At 36.2% G+C, this 18,555-nt stretch overlaps 2 protein-coding genes across 2 annotated transcripts in view; both read right to left on the bottom strand.

Moving 5' to 3' along the window:
- Positions 1 to 2,817, bottom strand: part of TAAR5 (trace amine associated receptor 5) — a 28,899-nt gene extending 26,082 nt beyond the window's left edge. Inside the window, exon 1 of the mRNA XM_050788011.1 lies at positions 2,770 to 2,817. The gene's annotated coding sequence lies outside the window, so the exon portion shown is untranslated. The remainder of the gene's footprint in view (positions 1 to 2,769) is intronic.
- Positions 2,818 to 3,220: 403 nt separating this feature from the next.
- Positions 3,221 to 10,384, bottom strand: LOC126952885 (trace amine-associated receptor 2). The gene is made up of 2 exons (XM_050788012.1): positions 10,327 to 10,384; positions 3,221 to 4,216 (listed from the first exon to the last, which is right to left on the bottom strand). Exon 2 carries the CDS (start codon positions 4,139 to 4,141, stop codon positions 3,221 to 3,223), a length of 921 nt encoding a protein of 306 aa, XP_050643969.1. The 5' UTR covers positions 4,142 to 4,216; positions 10,327 to 10,384.
- Between the last annotated feature and the right edge of the window lie 8,171 nt (positions 10,385 to 18,555).

Raw genomic sequence — 18,555 nt, 5'->3', positions numbered from 1 at the left:
ACAAACATATAAATCAATATAAATTATAATTTCATTTTTCCTTGTTGGAAAAACAGGTAAGAAAGATAAGCAAAGGAAGATATGAGCTATTAGTGTTCCACTTCTTCAATGTATTAACTCAGATTATATGTACAAAGAAGCAGATTTTTAAAGGTTTCTCATTTGAACACAAATTTGGATAATGTCATAAATAATTCTCCTTTAAATTCTGACAGCCCTAGGGCTCTTGGAATTTAAGACTGAAGTCTAAAACTATTGATATATAATGGCAGAGAGGAAAGTGCATTTTAGCATTGTTGAAATACCTAACTACGTTTACTGAATCATGTCTTGCATAGTTCTTGTACTTTGCAAAAGTATTTTATATGCCACTATATAAAAATTTACCAACCTTGTCAAATGAATTTTTATGGAAAAATTAAGACCTTTCTTTCACCAGAAAATTATGATTATTTTCTAGTTAAAAACTATCTTCTCAATTGCAACCCATTTCAACAATTTCTGATTCTTTATAAAATGCAACTGTCACTATTCACTTATTTTGAAGAAGAGAATAAATCAGCAATAATTTAAAAAGAATAGAACATTTCCAATTCTTTTTATTGACCCAGTACCTTCCCTTTCCTGATATGTTAGTTGTGAATCAATGACCCTCTTCCTGTGGCTTCACAGGTGCGATATCAGGAAATTCCGGAAAGTTCAGTGTAGAGGATTAAGATATCTGATTCCTATATAAGTTTGCTTCTGCTCTCAGGAGAACTGGAGTAGAGAACTCAGATCCAGGAGCTTCCAGATAGGCAGTAACTGTGGAGTCCCGGTGGGATTACTCTTTTAACTTTCTCAAGAGATACTGAAATACCCTGGGTTTTTTGTTTGTTTGTTTGTTTGTTTTGATTTTTTTTTGAGACAGAGTCTTACTCTGTCACCAGGCTGGAGGGCAGTGGTGCGATCTCAGCTCATGGCAATCTCCGCCACCTGGGTTCAAGCGATTCTCCTGCCTCAGCCGCCCAAGTAGCTGGGACTACAGATGCACGTCACCACGTCCAGTTAATTTTTGTATTTTTAGTAGGGACAGGGTTTCACTATGTTGGCCAGGATGGTCTCCATCTCTTGACCTCATGATCCGCCCACCTGGGCCTCCCAAAGTGCTGGGATTATAGGCATCCCTGTGTGTTTTTAATGGCCCAGTTTGTTTTATTTTTTTTTTCCAAATGAAAGACTACTTTATATCTGATTTCATGATCATTCTAGGAAGATTAAGTATAGACATTTCCATATATTGAAAATACACAGATGTATGGGCTCAATTAAATGCTGGCTAATATCCAAGGGGGGAATAATTGTCTGAATCATAAAAGGTTTCTGTTTATACTTTGATTCCTAAATGTAATGAGAAAATACTGAGATGGGAGAGAATTTTTATTTTTACTTCAGTGATTTGTACAAGTTTGAATTTTGAAAATCTTTGTTTTAAAAAAGATCCAGTTAAAATGTCACAAATCTGAAAAAATAAAAAAGTTCAGTAAACAAAGAACACAGAATAAGTCAAGAAAGCTGGGCTCTAGTCCTGCACTTATAACTAGTTGCATAATCCAGGGTAAACCACTAAATCCCCCAGGCTGTTTTCGCATTTGTAACTTCCTATAAAATTCTGGGTGTTGAGGAAGATGACTTTACTAATCCTGGGAAATGAAGGCAGAGTGAACGGTAGAAGGCAGCAAGTATGCAGGATGGAGGATCGCTCTGTCATCCTCACTAGAACACAGCAAGGTGATTACATTTTGAAACGTAAAAGGACATTGAAAAGGTACTGACAGATTTGCTTTCATAACTGCACCTGGATACAACTACTCTCTTCTTGAAAACTCACAATTTTCATTGCTATAATGTAAATGAAGAAATTAAACAAGGAATATTTCAGTGAAACACAGTTCACTACCATATACAAACACACACACACACACACACACACATTCACAGAGATACATCTGAAAATAAAACTTCATGAAGCTATACTTAGCCTCAGTGCAAGTGATGTATTTTGATATTATCTATTTTCTATTTTCTTCTATTCTAATTTGCTTTTCATTAAAAATGTTGTTTGCAGCCAGTGGTTTACTGGAGCCACCTATGATTATTTTCAAGAAGAGTTTGTTAACTTTTCAGGACATTACACTTATAGGTTAAAATCACTTATAAGGAAAGGGTTTTTAAATGTATATACCATGGAAATCCTCAAACTCTACAAATTAGGACTTTTTTTTAGAGCCCAGTGTTGAACTTATACCAACACATCACTGGTCACAGCCCATCCGTTTTTAATGAGTCTCAGCCTGAAGTTAATAATTTTCTTCTTTATCTCTCCCTCCCATTCTTGTGTTATTAAAAAGTATGTGTATAAATATCAAGCAAAAAGGAAAGATGGACTCAAAACAAACTTAAGTAGGTATTTCACATTTATTGAAACATCACAACACCAAATAGCAATACAAAATGTGGATGAGCCTATGGAGGAAAGGAAGACACTGAACAGAGTTCTACTGCATGTAACATGGAAACTAACTAGCTGCTGTGATTAGGATGGCTCCTGAATGAAAACCTGCCTGAAGTCTGTGGCCCCAGTTACTCAGTTTGCCATTTCTTCTTTTAGTTAAGAAACGTTTGTTCTCACAACAGCAGAATCTAGCAAAGGCTTAACCCTCAGCTAACACATAACTGACTCCTGGAAGAATATGGGTTTTCGAAATTGTTATTTCCATATTTACTCACCTATCATTTTTAGTTGCTAATGTTCCAAAGTACATCTGATAAGATACTGAGGAACAAAAATGAAATGGGAATATCACACGAAGTGTCTGTGGTGGAGTGGGGGACAAGCAGTTCCCAAGCTCAGCCTATGTTTTGACCCTTTTTGAACAGTATAAAAGCTTTTGTGTGTCCTCTTTGCTCCATCTCTGGCTTTCCCCCATGTTCTCTTTACTTTTCTAATTTTCTTTCTTTTTTCTCTACCAGGAAGTAGTGGATGTGTAAAGAATTCTGAAAACTATTGGAGGGATTTTGGGCTCAAAGAGAAGCTTCCATTTTTTTATTCTCATCTTAGAAACCAAGAGCTTTCTATGGTAGCTAAAATAATACACACATGCACAAAAACACACATTTTAAACAACTTCATTCTTCTAAATTCGAGTTTATTGCTCCAATTTATTCAGGCAGAATAAGTTTACTCATTTTCTTTTTGTATACACAAATTAGTATTATGGAAATGTGAGCTGAAAACTTTACCTAGCAAAATGTACTTCAGTGCTCTGCGAAACCAGGGATAGAAGAAACCATATATTAACGGATTACATGTGGAGTTAAAATAACCAAACCACGTCAAGGCATCAAACAAAATTACAGGAGTAGAGAAGTTCAAAAAGGGATCCAATAAAATTGTGAAGAAACAAGGAAACCAACATAATAAGAAAACTCCCATCACTATTCCTAAAGTTTTGGCAGCTTTTTTGTCTTTCTTCACTTGATTATTTTGATTTTCTGGCAAGCTATTGATGGCATGAGCATGTTTTCTGGATACTGCAAAAATTTTGCCATAAATCCCCACCATCATAGACCCAGGAGTGAAGAAACCTGCCATAAACAAGGTGGTCCCCCATAGTTTGTTGAACATCACTGGGCAGGAACTGGAACAGGCAACCAAGATGTCATAAACCTCTATTCCATCTGCATAGGCCTCTGAGAAGACCACCCCAAAGGCAAATGCTCCAGGGACCGACCAGCATAGAAGTAGCAATCTTTTAATGACTGGAATAGTTATTTTGGTGGAATAATGTAATGGGTAACAGATAGCATAAAATCTATCAATGGCCACTGAGCAAAGATGAAAAATGGATGTTATGCTAAGCATCAGGTCAAAACTATAATGAATCTTGCAAAATGTAAGCCCAAAATACCAGCAGTTCTCCACTGATCTGATCATACTATATGGCATGATGGTAAATCCCAGGAGGAAATCAGTGATGGCCATGGAGAGGATGAGGAAGTTGGTTGGTGTGTGAAGCTGCTTGAAGTAGGAAATAGAAATTATCATGGCAAGATTGCCAAATATTGTGATGAATATGGCTCCTGCCATAAATGAATACATGGCCACTCGGACACCCAGAGACCTTTCATTTTCTGGGCAAGATCTATTTCCATATTCAGAGCAATTGAATGTTTCCTTCAAAAAAAGGAACAGATAGAATTTTGTCAGAATATAAACATTCTATGTTTTATATATGCTTTCATAGAAAAACTCAAGAAAGGCAGAGAAGAATCAAGGAAGATGATTTATGCTGCAATATTACTCATGATCTTTCCCATTTACTTATTTTAACCTTTATTTGTAATTTTGTAGAATTGTAACCTGATTGGCTTAAAAGATGGTTATTGACCAGGTGTGGTGACTCATGCCTGTAATCCCAGCACTTTGGGAGGCCGAGGCGGGGAGATCACCGAAGGTCAGGAGTTTGAGACCAGCCGGGCCAACATGGTGAAACACCATCTCTACTAAAAATACAAAAGTTAGCCAGGCATGGTGGCACGTGCCTGTAATCCCATCTACTCAAGAGGCTGAGGCAGCAGAATTGCTGGAACCCAGGAGGTGGAGGTTGCAGTGAGATGAGATTACACTACTGCACTCCAGCTTGGGAGACAGAGAGAGACTACATCTCAAAAAAAAAAAAAAAAAAAAAAAAAAAAAAAAAAAAAAAAAAAAAATCATTATTTACTCCATACTTTCCTCTATACTATCAACATTTAGGAAGCTCTTACTTTATGCCAGGCTTTGCAATTTAAAAGAAGAAAAATCAAATTATTGAGCTAACTCTTACGTGTGTAGGAAGAATGGATATCTATTAGACAATACGTGTACTTCTTCCTCCAAGGAGTTGGAAATATATAATGAGATTTGATTTGATTGTGATCTATTACCTGTGGGATCAGGAGGTTATTATTTGAAAACAATTTCAATCTTGTGTTCTATTATTTTCACTGTGCTTTGTTTTGTTTTATTCATACCAATGCTGTTTTAAGGGGGAAGAATTATTTAATGACCCCTAATTATCCGGTAGAGTCAATCTATAAGGCAAATCATGAGGTCTTAACAAGCATTGCATCAGCCAGAGCAGCTAAGTCAGAGGTGGGCGGAGACCAAAGCTGGACTACCCTCAGTTCTTTGTGAAGAGCAACTGCACCTCCTCAGAGCCCTGTGCAATGACAGCCTGACAAGTTGCCATGCGTAGGCCACACACAAGGCTATGAGCAGAGGGCTAGAGAGCTTTTAGAAAGCAAGCCATCTCCATTGCAAGAAAATTAAGCACATGCCCTCCTTGTGTTGGCCCAGAATGCTCATTTTACATATTAAAATCTGCATGTTATTCTTTCCATACATATTTGAAATGTAACTTGTTTATGAGTTAGAATAATTTTCTTTTGAAAAAGGATGTTAGGGAAAAAAGAGCTGTCTATAAAGCATAAATCTTAATATTGTGGAAATGCCTTTGGCCTTCAGTGACCTCACACATATCAGACCTTACGAGTTTCCAAGAGATAAACCAATAAATTCTCGGCCTCTATGATATAAGAGCACATCACAAATAGAGTAAGACATTTTTCTTGAATGGCCACAATATGCAAGACACAAGGAAGGGAAGAAGAAAGCATGAAGACAAACCTTGCAACAGAGATTCTAGAATGCAGCTGAAGAGACAAAGCACATCAACACTTAAAACCTACGTGATTCTGCACCACAGGTGAAAGCAACAGCGGCAATTACCTGACCAAAAAGAGATCTAGGCAAAATGTACAATCAAAGATCAAAAATGGACAAGATCGTTTCAGGCTGGGCTACACAGGAATGTTCCAGCAAGGATATGACTTTGATCTGGGTCTCAATAGGTGAGTAGGGTTTGAACAGAAGAGAAAAAGCCTGTTCTACACAGAAGGTAGGATGAAGAAAAGACACAAGGCTGTATGTGTTCCGTGACCTTCTAAAAGGAATTCTCAGGACCCCTAAAACACCGCAGAGAAAATACAGGGTGGAGGGGAGAAGAGAGTGAGAGAAGAAAGTGTTGCTAGTTCCACTGTTGTACCTCAAGCCAGTGTTCTTAGCCAGCATTAGTCAAAAGGGATTTCCCACTTTGTTCTTAAATTTGGGTAATGATTTTTTTTTAATTAAAGTAATTAATTTAGTTACAAGAGAGTGAGTACAGATTTGAAATTAAAAGCTTCCTCCAACTGATGCCAAGTGGCGACTCCAAGGCAGTTTTCTCCTCGTTATTCTTCCTCCTCGGGGGCCTTGTCCCCACTTGCAGAGAACTAACGGCCTGATACATGATGGGACGTATTTGAGCAATAGAACTAAAGGTCTTTATACCCGCTACCTGGGTGATTGCATACCACAAGATAGAAACACTACCAAACTGCATTTTAGGTCTCTGCCGACACCCTAAATGCTGTTTACAGAAACAGCTGACTTATCCATGAAAGAGTTTCATCAGAACAGTTTTATCCAGATCTGTCTAAAATGTGTACAACCAATTATTAAACTATATTCATTTTTAGCAGCTGAAATGGGGGTTTCTAACCAAATACTGCATGCTCTCACTTATAGGTGGAAGCTAAATGATGAGAACTTGTGAACACAAAGAAGGAAACGACAGACACGGGGTTTACTTGGGGCCCGAGTGGGGAGGAGGAGGGGAGGAGGGAGAAGAGCAGAAAAGATAACTATTGGGTACTGGGCTTAATATAGGGGTGATGAAATAATCTGTACACCAAACCCTCATGACACGAGTTTGCCTATGTAACAAACCTTCACATGTACCCCCTGAACCTAAAATAAAAGTTAAAAAACATAAAAATAAAAATTAAAAAACAGACACATTAAAAAGTAGTGGTTTCTAACATGCGCATATAGCATTTTGCTCTTCCTAACATTGTCACAGAAAAAAAAAAAAGATAGCAAGAAAAACAAAAGAGAGGTGAGAGATTTCCCTCCTTCTTGGTACTAAGGTTTTTAGTTACTTGTCATTTCTTGTTAGCCACCTACTGACCAGTTAGGCATCACCACAGAAGAAAATACTGAGAGAAAATGCAGTATTATCAAAAAGAAAAAAGGATTTCTGACCATCTTCAGTATGCTCATTAAAAAGCATAGGAAATCCAAAGCAAAATTTGTTGGTTTATTTTTAAATCACTTTACTTCTTAGAAAGTAATGCAAAAAAAAAAAAAAAAAAACAAAAACAACAACAAACAATGTCCTTTTAAAACACATTCAACATTCTTGTGCTAAAGGCAATTTCACAACAATACTTTGTTTTCTTTTTCTTTTACTTTAAGTTCTGGGATACATGTACAGAATGTGCAGGTCTATTGCATAGGTATACATGTGCCATGGTGGTTTGCTGCACCTATCAACCCATCATCTAGGTTTTAAGACCCGCATACATTAGGTATTTGTCCTAATGCTCTCCCTCCTCTTGCCCCCCACCCCCTGACAGGCCCCAGTGTGTGATGTTCCCCTCCCTGTGTCCATGTGTTCTCACTGTTCAGCTCCCACTTATGAGTGAGAACATGTGGTGCTTGATTTTCTGTTCCAACAACAGTACATTTTAAGATTTAATTGCCTGCAAACTTCTTTGTGTCCCTGGCTTAATCACTTTGATATTATTAATCATCTTGCCATCCCACTTTTGTTAAAATCATGCTGAATCCTTCTAAGTCTAAAGTCATAGGCTGCAGAGCTTGACTAATTTTCCTTTTAACAGTCAGAAATTTTAATTAGATAATTAGCTCTAAGTACTAAAGTTCTTTGAAACACATAATATGATGTCTACATTCACACTTGAATTCCTCATACACATGCCACAAAGTATGGAGGGGTGTATCAAATGATTATTTGATGAATTCATCAAATAATAATTTTAATTCCATTTAAATATCACATCCGTCATAATTTATTTGACGTAGTTCCTTCATGTGACATTTATCATCAGTTTGAACCTTTCAAAAACCATATCTTTCACATTTGTTGTCTAAGGAAAGATAAATGTAAAAGCAGTATTTTAAAGGTTATAGTTTTCAAGGGTCATTTTTTCTATTTTTTAAACTTGTTAATGTAAGCATCTATAGATACATGGATTGCCGTAGAGTTAAATGGAAAGTCAGATCTTGTCGTCATTGCTGCTATGTTTCTGAAAGAAGCTCAGACACAAAGAAATAAAGATTTGTAACATAATGAATTGTTTGCCCATTCCGCTTATGAATAAATAAACTTTATTCTACTAAATTGTTAAAATAAAAGTGTTTTCTATATTCCCTGAGAAAGTGATCAAACTACAGAACCATGAGCACAATATAAGGAGTGTTCTATTTTTTCTAAATTTTTTATTATTTGTTATTATTTTTTAAGGGGTAGGGAGGAGGAAGCAGAATTTTCTGAGTTTTCTTATGTGATGTCTTTTCTTTTTGCCTAGTCTTTAGATTTGATTACTGCTTCATTAGTAAATAAATATTCCTCTGCTTTAGTAACCACCACCTTTTTTTTTTTTTTTTTTTTTTTTTTTTTTTTTGAGACGGAGTCTCCCTCTGTAGCCCAGGCTGGAGTGCAGTGGCATGATCTCGGCTCACTGCAACCTCCATTTCCTGGGTTCAAGTGATTCTCCTGCCTCAGCCTCCTGAGTAGCTGGGACTACAGGCATGCGCCACCATGCCTGGCTAATTTTTGTATTTTTAGTAGAGACGGGGTTTCACCATGTTAGCCAGGATGGTCTCAATCTCCTGACCTTGTGATCCGCCCACCTCGGCCTCCCAAAGTTCTGGAATTACAGGCGTGAGCCACCATGCCCTGCCTAGTAACCACTTTTAAGACTTAATGGACTTCACTATGTCTTTCTGCCAGCTAATCATTATTTCTCATTTCCTTGAATTATTTTGCCCTTACCTAAGCTGTTGATTTCTTTTGATTGTTCAATTTCTATCAAATATTTAAAGTTAATGAATCTTAACATATTAAATGGATGGTATAATATATAATACGAATAGCCTTAGCACAATGCCTGATATATAGCATGCTATCAAAAGCTACTTTCTTTCCCTCCCTCCTTCCTTCCTTTTTTCCTTCCTTCATTGTTGTAAATAATCACCACGTTCAAGGACACATTTGACCAGAAAAGATTTCTCCTAAGAAAGAGAGGAAATGGGATTGTAAGGAAAAAGGCCAGGTAACTGTCTTAATACTTAATACTTAAGACAGTTATAAACACTTAATAGTTAAGACAGTGATAGATCATTTGCTCAGCCACTTATAAGGAGGTAACCTTTTCCAGGGTTCTAAATATTCTTCCCAGGAAACTTGTTACACTGCCAGAAGGCAGCGTGTTATTTCGTTCACGTATTAAAATGACTGCCTTTTATTACAGATTCATATTAAGTCCTGCACCTTCCACAATCTTCCACATGCCTTCACATTCTCTCTACACATGACCAAAATTCAAAAAGAAAGACCCAATGCACCAGCAATCGACAGCATTATTAGGATGGAAATTTACTCCTTAAGGAAACCTCAAGGAAGAGAAAACACAGATCTTTGTTTCATAATCCCTCATCTTCCACATACCTGTCTCACTGCAGAAGATTCCATTGTTAACTCCTTACTGAACGAACTGTTTTCTTTGTTTCTTCTCTAACTACTGTTAATGTTTGTATGGAACCAGAAGACCTAAACTATGTGAGTTGTGCTGATTTATAACTTAACAATTCGTCTTAAGGGTATTAAATGTGAAAGTGAAAAAAAAAAAAAAAAAACACGAAAACAAAATCCTTGTCATTCAAAAGTTCAACAGCTCAATGTGCTTAAACCACTCCTCCATCCTCCCAGGAGTCTCCGCTTACCTAAGTTGTTATCACCTACAGCATTTAAGACTCTAAGTCTGCTATTACATAAAACAATTCTGAGCCCTTGAGTTATGCAGGGTTCTAAGGAGCCTGATCTCAACCACACATGGATGAGATCTCTGGTTCAAGCAGAAAAATGGACATTTGTCCTCTATCATTTCAGAAAGATCTGACAGTCACAGTCCATATTTTGTCTCACATGCTAGTCACTGAGGGCTTACCCATCGCTTTCCTCATTTTTTCTTTGTATAAATGTGATTAAAAGAACTCATCAACACTTTTAGATCTGGAGGAATTTAGCATAATTATTATCTTTGTAAATAATTCACATGATTATACCAAAATCGTCTCAGATGCTACTGGTTTAAATCTACTCATGTTTAAGGGCCTACCTTTTTTGTCTGTGTTCTTTTGGAATGTGAAAGTTCATGTTGCTCTGATGGGACAGCCTTGGGAGGCAAGATACCCCAGATGTAGATGAAATATAACCCTGGTCATTAGAAGAAACCAGGGTCCTGCTTGAACAAAAATTACAGTGCTCTGTGTGATCTCGGTCAGATCTGCCTAGGGCTACTGCATGGGCGTGCAGATTGTGCAGTCATACAAGGAACTGAGTTTTGAAGAAGTCATGCTTAACTTAATGCTCTGATGTGATCTCTTGAAATTCTTAATAACTTTCTAACAAGGGGCTCTACATTTTCATTTTGTACTGGACCTTGTGAAAATATATAGCTAGTCATGGCTGAACCTCCCTTAGTAGTTTTTTTTTCTTCTTCTTCTTTTTTAGAGACAAAGTCTTGTTCTGACACCCAAGCTGCAATGCACAGGCATGATCACAGCTCACTACAGCCTTGAACTTCTGAGCTCAAGCGATCCTCCAGCCTCAGCCTGCCAAGTAGCTGGGACTACAGGTACATGCCCCACCACACCTGGCTAGTAGCTCTTCTTGAAGAGGTGAAAGAGGAACAACAACAAAATATCTCTTTTCATCTCGAAGTATATTCATAGTTACATTGTGAATGAGATGAGATAAAATAATGACTTATCAATAAGATGAGATCATGTATATGAAAGTATTTTTAAAAGAAATCTTTATATCTATTAGCCAAAAGCATAGAAATAGCAAAACACATTGCTACTCAAAAGTTGCCAGTAACTTTTATTTCTTCTGGGAGAGACCAAAAGTCATTTTGAACAAATTTCCTGGGTTCTGTAAAGAATTACTTAAGTGTTCTCTTTTAATTATGTAGATGGGAGACAAGCAGGAGAGGAAGGTTAGAACTTAATGTGTATTTTTAACACGCAAAGAAACTTACGTGGAGCAAAGAGAATGAGACTTGTCAAGCCCAGGAGTTCAAAACCAGCCTGGACAACATAATGAGACCTCATCTCTACAAAAAATTGAAAAAATTAGCTCGGGACAGACCATGACAAATGGCAGGAGGAGAACCAGGGATGAGAAGTTAAAATCAAAGCCCGGAAACAAACAATATACAGCTGAGCCTAAGAAAAGTCTTCAGAACCAGTGTCTCCAATCCTGAACACAAGATTTAAGAATAACAGCTCTGCAGTGATGCAAATGTAATGAGTATCAGCTCATTCCTCTTGGTTTTTTCTAAGCCCTTAGAAACCACAGCTTCCCCCCACAACCTGGTGTCTCCACATCATGGCAGTCGGAATGGCATCATCAGACAGGGTGACCATCTATTTTCGACAGTGACACCTGCTGGCAGCCTGAGAAAACAGTCTTTGGATTCAGTCCCCAGAGAATATAACCAAAAGACAAGCCCCCAAGGGAAATGGGAAAAATGCAAATTAATTTGAATATTACAAAGAAATATGATCTTATTTTGTACCTTACGCTAAAGAAAAGGGGTAGATCATGAAGATAAGTTCACATTTTTTAATGAAACTCAGGTACAAAGAATTTGAATTAATTACAATAATTATGCCAATTACATCTTGCTTTCCTTATGTGTTTGTTTCTAACAAAATGAACATACATGACTGTGAACTAGATTAACAATAGCTTGTATACATCTCTATGGTACTTTCTGCCTATCACCTCAGGTAGCTACTCTCTTAACTTTTGTGCTTATCATTTTTGGTATTCATTTAATAGTTGTGTCGTGTATATGTATATAAATAAATCAAAACATTGTTTGGCTTGTTTTTCGAACTCTTTATAAAATGGATATCATGTTGCCTTTTGGAATGTGTTTTACTGTCTTTTGGAATTTGTTTTGCTCTTATTTTTTCATTTAACTTTATACTACTTGTAGCTGCACTTCTTTCATTTCACTGCCATCTAACAAATCTTTTCTAACAATTGTTATTTGCATTTTCTTTTAGTTTTTTAGCTACAATGAACAGTGCTATTTTGAAAATTCTAATGCAAATCTCCTGGAGCATGTATATTCAAGAAATTTCCTGGGAAATATGCATGAGAAAGTAATTGCAAAGTCAGAAAGAATATGAATACTCATTCTCACAAGACAAAACCAAATTGTGTTTCCAAATGGCTATCCTGATTTATATCCTCACAATCAACATGTAGAAATTCTATTGACCTATATCCAATACATAGTATTCCCAAAGTTAAATTTGTGACAGTAATTTAACAAGTAAAACACAGTATTTTATTGCAGTCTTGATTCGCATTTTCCTGATTACCAGAGAGGTAGAAAATGTATTTACTGTCATTTGTTTATCCTTCTGTGGAATCCCGCCTTTTTTTTTTTTTGGCCGATTTTTCTTTCCTTTTGGATTTATAGAAATTCCTTTTATGGCTGAGTACAGTGGCTCATGCCTATAATCCCAGCACTTTTGGAAGGCTGAGGCAGGAGCATCACTTGGGCCAAAGAGTTGGAAATCAACCTGGGCAACACAGTGAGAGCTTGTCTCTACGAAAAAAATTTTTTAAATTAGCTTGGCATGGTGGTGCATGCCTACAACCCTAGCAGCTGTGAAGGTAAAGGGAGGAGGATCACTTGAACCTGGGGAGGTTGAGACTGCAGTGAGCCATGATCACGCCACTGCACTCCAGCCTAGGTGACAGAGTGAGACTCTGTCTAAAAACAACAACAAAAAAATTCTTTTTATATACTTAATAATAAACTTTTATTAGTTACATATGTATCAAATATATTCTCCCAGTGGATAGCTTGCCTTTGCCTTTCAGGCATTTTTTGATAACCAAAAGTTGTTTCATATAGCTCAATTTTTCAATCTTTCATGTTTTTTTGTGTGTTTTTAATTTAAGAATTCTTTCACTACTTCAAAGTCAGAGAAATAATCATCTATATTTTCTACCGAAAATTTCAAACTTTTACTTTTAACATTTAACTTTTTAATTTATCTGGAATTACATGTGGTATGAAGTAAAGACAGAATTTAATTTTTTCATGTAAACCATTATTTGCAATTCCACTAATTGAGTAGACCTTCCTTTCTCCATGGATCATCCCTGCAGATATGTCATATATCAAAGTCCGTAGCTGTCTTTTGAGCTCTCCATCTAATTTAAGTTACTAACTTGTATATTGTTGCACAAACCATATTGTCTTAGTTACCATAGCTTCATGCTGACTTTTTAAATTAATAGACCAAGACTTCTTTTTTTTCTTCTTCTTTTTGTTCTCCTTGTCTTCCTCCTCTTCTTCTCTTCCTTTCCTCCTCATTCTTCTGAAGTGTCACGGTTATTTTTGTGTTTTAAGCACCTATATTAATTAGCCTTCTAAGTTTCATAAAACCTATGTTTAAATCTTGAGTGGATAGCATTAACATCTCTTCAGTATTAAGTCTTCCTCTCCATAAACTTGAACTAGCTTCACATTTATTTGGTCTTATGTAATACTCTTCAGTAAACTTTCTTAATAGTCTACAAGTAGGTCTTGTACATCTCTTGACAGCTTTATTTCTAGATACCTCATTATTTTTATTTATGACTTTTTAAAAAGGCATGTTCTATTTGCAGACATTCAATAGGATTTTTGTATGTTGGTCCACACTGTATCCAGGCAACTTGCAGAGTTCTTCCATCATTAAAAAAATTTTATCTGTAGCTTCTTTTGGTTTCCATGTGGTCAATCATATCATCTGCAAATCATGATTATTTTATTTCTCCCTTTCCTTACTTTAAGTCTTCAATTCTTTGTTCTTAATATATCGCACTGTTTAAGACCTCTAGAATGATGTTGATTGAGGAATAATTATAAAATGATGAAACTGCTTTTAAAAAAATTCATACCTCTTATGACATTTAAAAAGTCTTTCAGAGATGATATCTTAGTTCAGAACCTTTGGGGATTTCCTTTCTGCCAGTCTTTATTTCAGTCAAAAAAAAAAATTAACTTTTCTCATTGTATCTTATGACGATATATAGAAAACAAACATCACAGTTTATCCTCCAGTCAAATCACTGATACTTGGCTTGAAATGTTTCCTACTGTTTCTGAAATCCAATCCACATTAAAGATATTTTAAAATGTGTATTAACCATTTAAGTCTGAAATAAGTGGAGTTAGTATTACCTAGGTCTGATAAAGACTTGTTAACTTCTCTGAATTATTAAAGCAGTCATTGTGAAAGCTTTTGTAGCCACTCAGATGCTCCTTATTGAGGTTTTTTGGGTACGCTCCTTGAGACTTCAGTAACACAGTTTATGCTGCATTACTATACGCTGTTCCCACTTCATTTTTGTCTGTGTCCTCCCCTACTCCAAATATACACTAATAAAGTAGATTCTAAATTAAAAAAAATTATACCACAAAAATGAGGAAAATATATGGGAAAAGGGAAGAAAGGAATCAAAGAAGAAAAAGAAGGAAGGAAAGAGGAAAGGGGGGAAAGATACAAGAAAAGAAATAAGGAAGACCTGGAGGAAGAAAGATATGCATGACATGATTACCCTCAAAACTCACCAATGGCTTCCCTTCTTAAAAATGGAGATAAGGCTCTTACTTTGGCATAAAATCCTGAATGATCTGGCCCTCAGATATCTATCTGACCTCAATTCCTACAACTCCTCTCATCGATACAAAAAAATCAGATTTGATAGAAGAAGAAATATCTCACTGTAAGTTGTCTTAAGCATAGATCTAAAACATAAGAATAAAGAAAATTTGGAAGTAAAAGATTTAAAGAGCATATACCAGAAAAATGTAAACCAAGGAAAGCATCTATACTCATATTAATATCAGATAACAAATATGTTAAGGCCAAGAACATTACAAATTAAAAGGATAAATAGTAAAAAAGAGTTTCATTTACCAAGAAGATATATTTCTAGATTTAATAACAAAGTTTCCAAATATTAGGTAAAAGTGACATCTACAAGAGAAAACAGACAAAATCTATATTTGTGGGAGATGTTTTGATATACATCTAGCAAAATTAATAGAATAAGTGGATTAGATATTAGTAAGTTTTTTTATTATCATACTTTAAGTTCTGGGATACATGTGCAGAATGAGCAGGTTTGTTACATGAATATACATGTGCCATGGTGGTTTGCTGCACCCATCAACACATCATCTACATTAGGTATTTCTCCTAATGCTATCCCTCCCCTTGACCTCACCCCCTGACAGGCCCTGGTGTGTGACGTTCCCCTCCATGTATCCATGTGTTCTCATTATTCAGCTCCCACTTCTGAGTGAAAACATGTGGTGTTTGGTTTTCTGTTCCTGTATTAGTTTGCTGAGAATGATAGCTTCCAGCTTCATCCATGTCCCTGCAAAGACATGAACTCATTCTTTTTTATGGCTACATAGTATTCCATGGTGTATATATGTCACATTTTCTTTATCCTGTCTATCACTGATGGGCATTTGGGTTGGTTCCAGGTTTTTGCTATTGTGAATAGTGCTGCAATAAACATATGGGTGCATGTGTCTTTATAGTAGAATGATTTATAATCCTTTGTGTATATAACCAGTAATGGGATTGCTGGGTCAAATGGTATTTCTAGTTCTAGATCCTTGAGGAATCGCCACACTGTCCTCCACAATGGTTGAACTAATTTATACTCCCAAAAACAGTATAAAAGTGTTCCTATTTCTCCACATCCTCTCCAGCATCTGATGCTTCCTGACTTTTTAATGATCAGCATTCTAGCTGGCGAGAGATGGTATCTCATTGTGGTTTGGATTTGCACTTCTCTAATGACCAGTGATGATGAGCTTTATTTCATATATCTGTTGACCACATAAATTTCTGCTTTCGAGAAGTGTCTGTTCATAGTCTTTCCCACTTTTTGATGATTTTTTTTTTTGTAAATTTGTTTAAGTTCCTTGTAGACTTTGGATATTAGTCCTTTGTCAGATGGATAGATTGCAAAATTTTTCTCCCATTCTGTAGATTGCCTGTTCACTCTGATGATAGTCTCTTTTGCTGTACAGAAGCTCTTTAGTTTAACTAGATCCCATTCGTCAATTTTGGCTTTTGTTACCATTGCTTTTGATGCTTTAGTCATGAAGTCTTTCCTTGTGCCTATGTCCTGAATGGTATTGCCCAAGTTTTCTTCAAGGGTTTTATGGTTTTACATTTTATGTTTAAATATTTAATCCATCTTGAGTTACTTTTTGAATAAGGTGTAAGGAAGGTGTCCAGTTTCAGTTTTCTGCATATGGCTAGCCAGTTATCCCAACACCACTTACTAAATAGGAAATCCTTACCCGATTGCTTGTTTTTGTTAGGTTTGTCAAATATCAGATTATTTGTAGATGTGTTGTTATTTCTGAGGACTCGGTTCTGTTCCATTAGTCTATATATCTGTTTTGGTACCAGTACCATGCTGTTTTGGTTACTGTAGCCTTGGAGTATAGTTTGAAGTTAGGTAGCATGATGTCTCCAGCTTTGTTCTTTTTGCTTAGGATTGTCATGGCTCTGTGGGCTCTTTTTTGGTTCCATACAAAATTTAAAGTAGTTTTTTTCTAATTGTGTAAAGAAAGTCAGTGTTAGCTTGATGGGAATAGCATTGAATTTACAAATTATTTTGGGAATATGGCCAATTTGACGATATTGATTCTTCCTATCCAGGAGCATGGAATGTTTTTCCATTTGCTTACGTCCTCTCTTATTTCCTGGAGCAGTAGTTTGTAGTTCTCCTTGAAGAGGTCCTTCACATCCCTTGTAAGTTGGATTCCTAGGTACTTTATTCCCTTGGTAGCAATTGTGAATGGGAGTTCAGACATGATTTGGTTCTCTGTTTGTCTGTTATTGGTGTACAGGAATGCTTATGATTTTTGCACATTGATTTTGTATCTTGAGACTTTGCTAAAGTTGCTTATCAGCTTCAGGAGTTTTGGACTGAGACTATGGAGTTTTCTAAATGTACAATCATGTCATCTGCAAGTAGAGACAATGTGACTTCCTCTCTTCCTATTTGAATACCCTTTATTTCTTTCTCTTGCCTGATTGCCCTGGCCCAAACTTCCAGTACTATGTTGACTAGGAGTGGTGACAGAGGGCATCCTTGTCTTGTGCCAGTTTTCAAAGTAAATACTTCCAATTTTTGCCCACTCAATATGATATCAGCTATGGGTTTGTCATACATAGCTCTTAGTATTTTGAGATATGTTCCATCAATACCTAGTTTCTTCAGTGTTCTTAGCATGAAGGGGTGTTGAACTTTATCAAAGTCCTTTACATCTATTGAGATAATCATGTGATTTTTGTCATAGGTTCTGTTTATGTGATGGATTAAGTTTATTGATTTGCATATGTTGATTCATCCTTTTATCCCAGGGATGAAGCCTACCTGATTGTAATGGATAAGCTTTTTGATGGGCTGCCGGATTCGGTTTGCCAATATTTTTTAAAGGATTTTCATATGGATGTTCATCAGAGATATTGGCCTGAAATTTTCTTTTTTTGTTGTGTCTCTGCCATGTTTCAATATCAGGATGATGCTGGCCTCATAAAATGTGTTAGGGAGGAGTCCTTTTTTAATTGATTCAGAAAGAATCGTACCAGCTCCTCTTTCTACCTCTGTTAGAATTCAGCTGTGAATCTGTCTGGACTTGAGCTTTTTTCGGTTGGTAGGCTATTAATTACTGCCTCAATTTCAGAACTTGTTATTGGTCTACTCTGGGATTCTATTTCTTCCTGATTTAGTTTTGGGAGGGTGTGTGTGTCCAGGAATCTATTCAATTCTTCTATATTTTCTAGTTTATTTGCATAGAGGTGTTTATAGTATTCTCTGATGGTAGTTTGTATTTCTCTGGGATCACTGGTGATACCTCCTTTATCATTTTTTATTGTGTCTATTTGATTCCTCTCTCTTTTCTTTTTTATTAGTCTGGCTAGAGGTCTATCTATTTTATCAATCTTTTCAAAAAACCAACTCCTGGATTCTTTGATTTTTTGAAGGGTTTTTGTGTCTCTATCTCCTTCAGTTCTTCTCTGATCTTAGTTATTTCTTGTCTTCTGCTAGCTTTTGAATTTGTTTGCTCTTGCTTCTCTAGTTATTTTAATTGTGATGTTAGGGTGTCGATTTCAGATCATTGTCACTTTCTCCTGTGGGCATTTAGTGCTATAAATTTCCCTCTAAACACTGCTTTAGCTGTGTCCCAGAGATTCTGGTGCATTGTGTCTTTGTTCTCATTGGTTTTAAAGAA

This window comes from Macaca thibetana, chromosome 4, assembly GCF_024542745.1.
Source record: "Macaca thibetana thibetana isolate TM-01 chromosome 4, ASM2454274v1, whole genome shotgun sequence".
In the NCBI taxonomy this organism is placed as follows: Eukaryota; Metazoa; Chordata; class Mammalia; order Primates; family Cercopithecidae; genus Macaca; species Macaca thibetana.
This window is presented reverse-complemented; position numbering and strand designations above follow the sequence as displayed.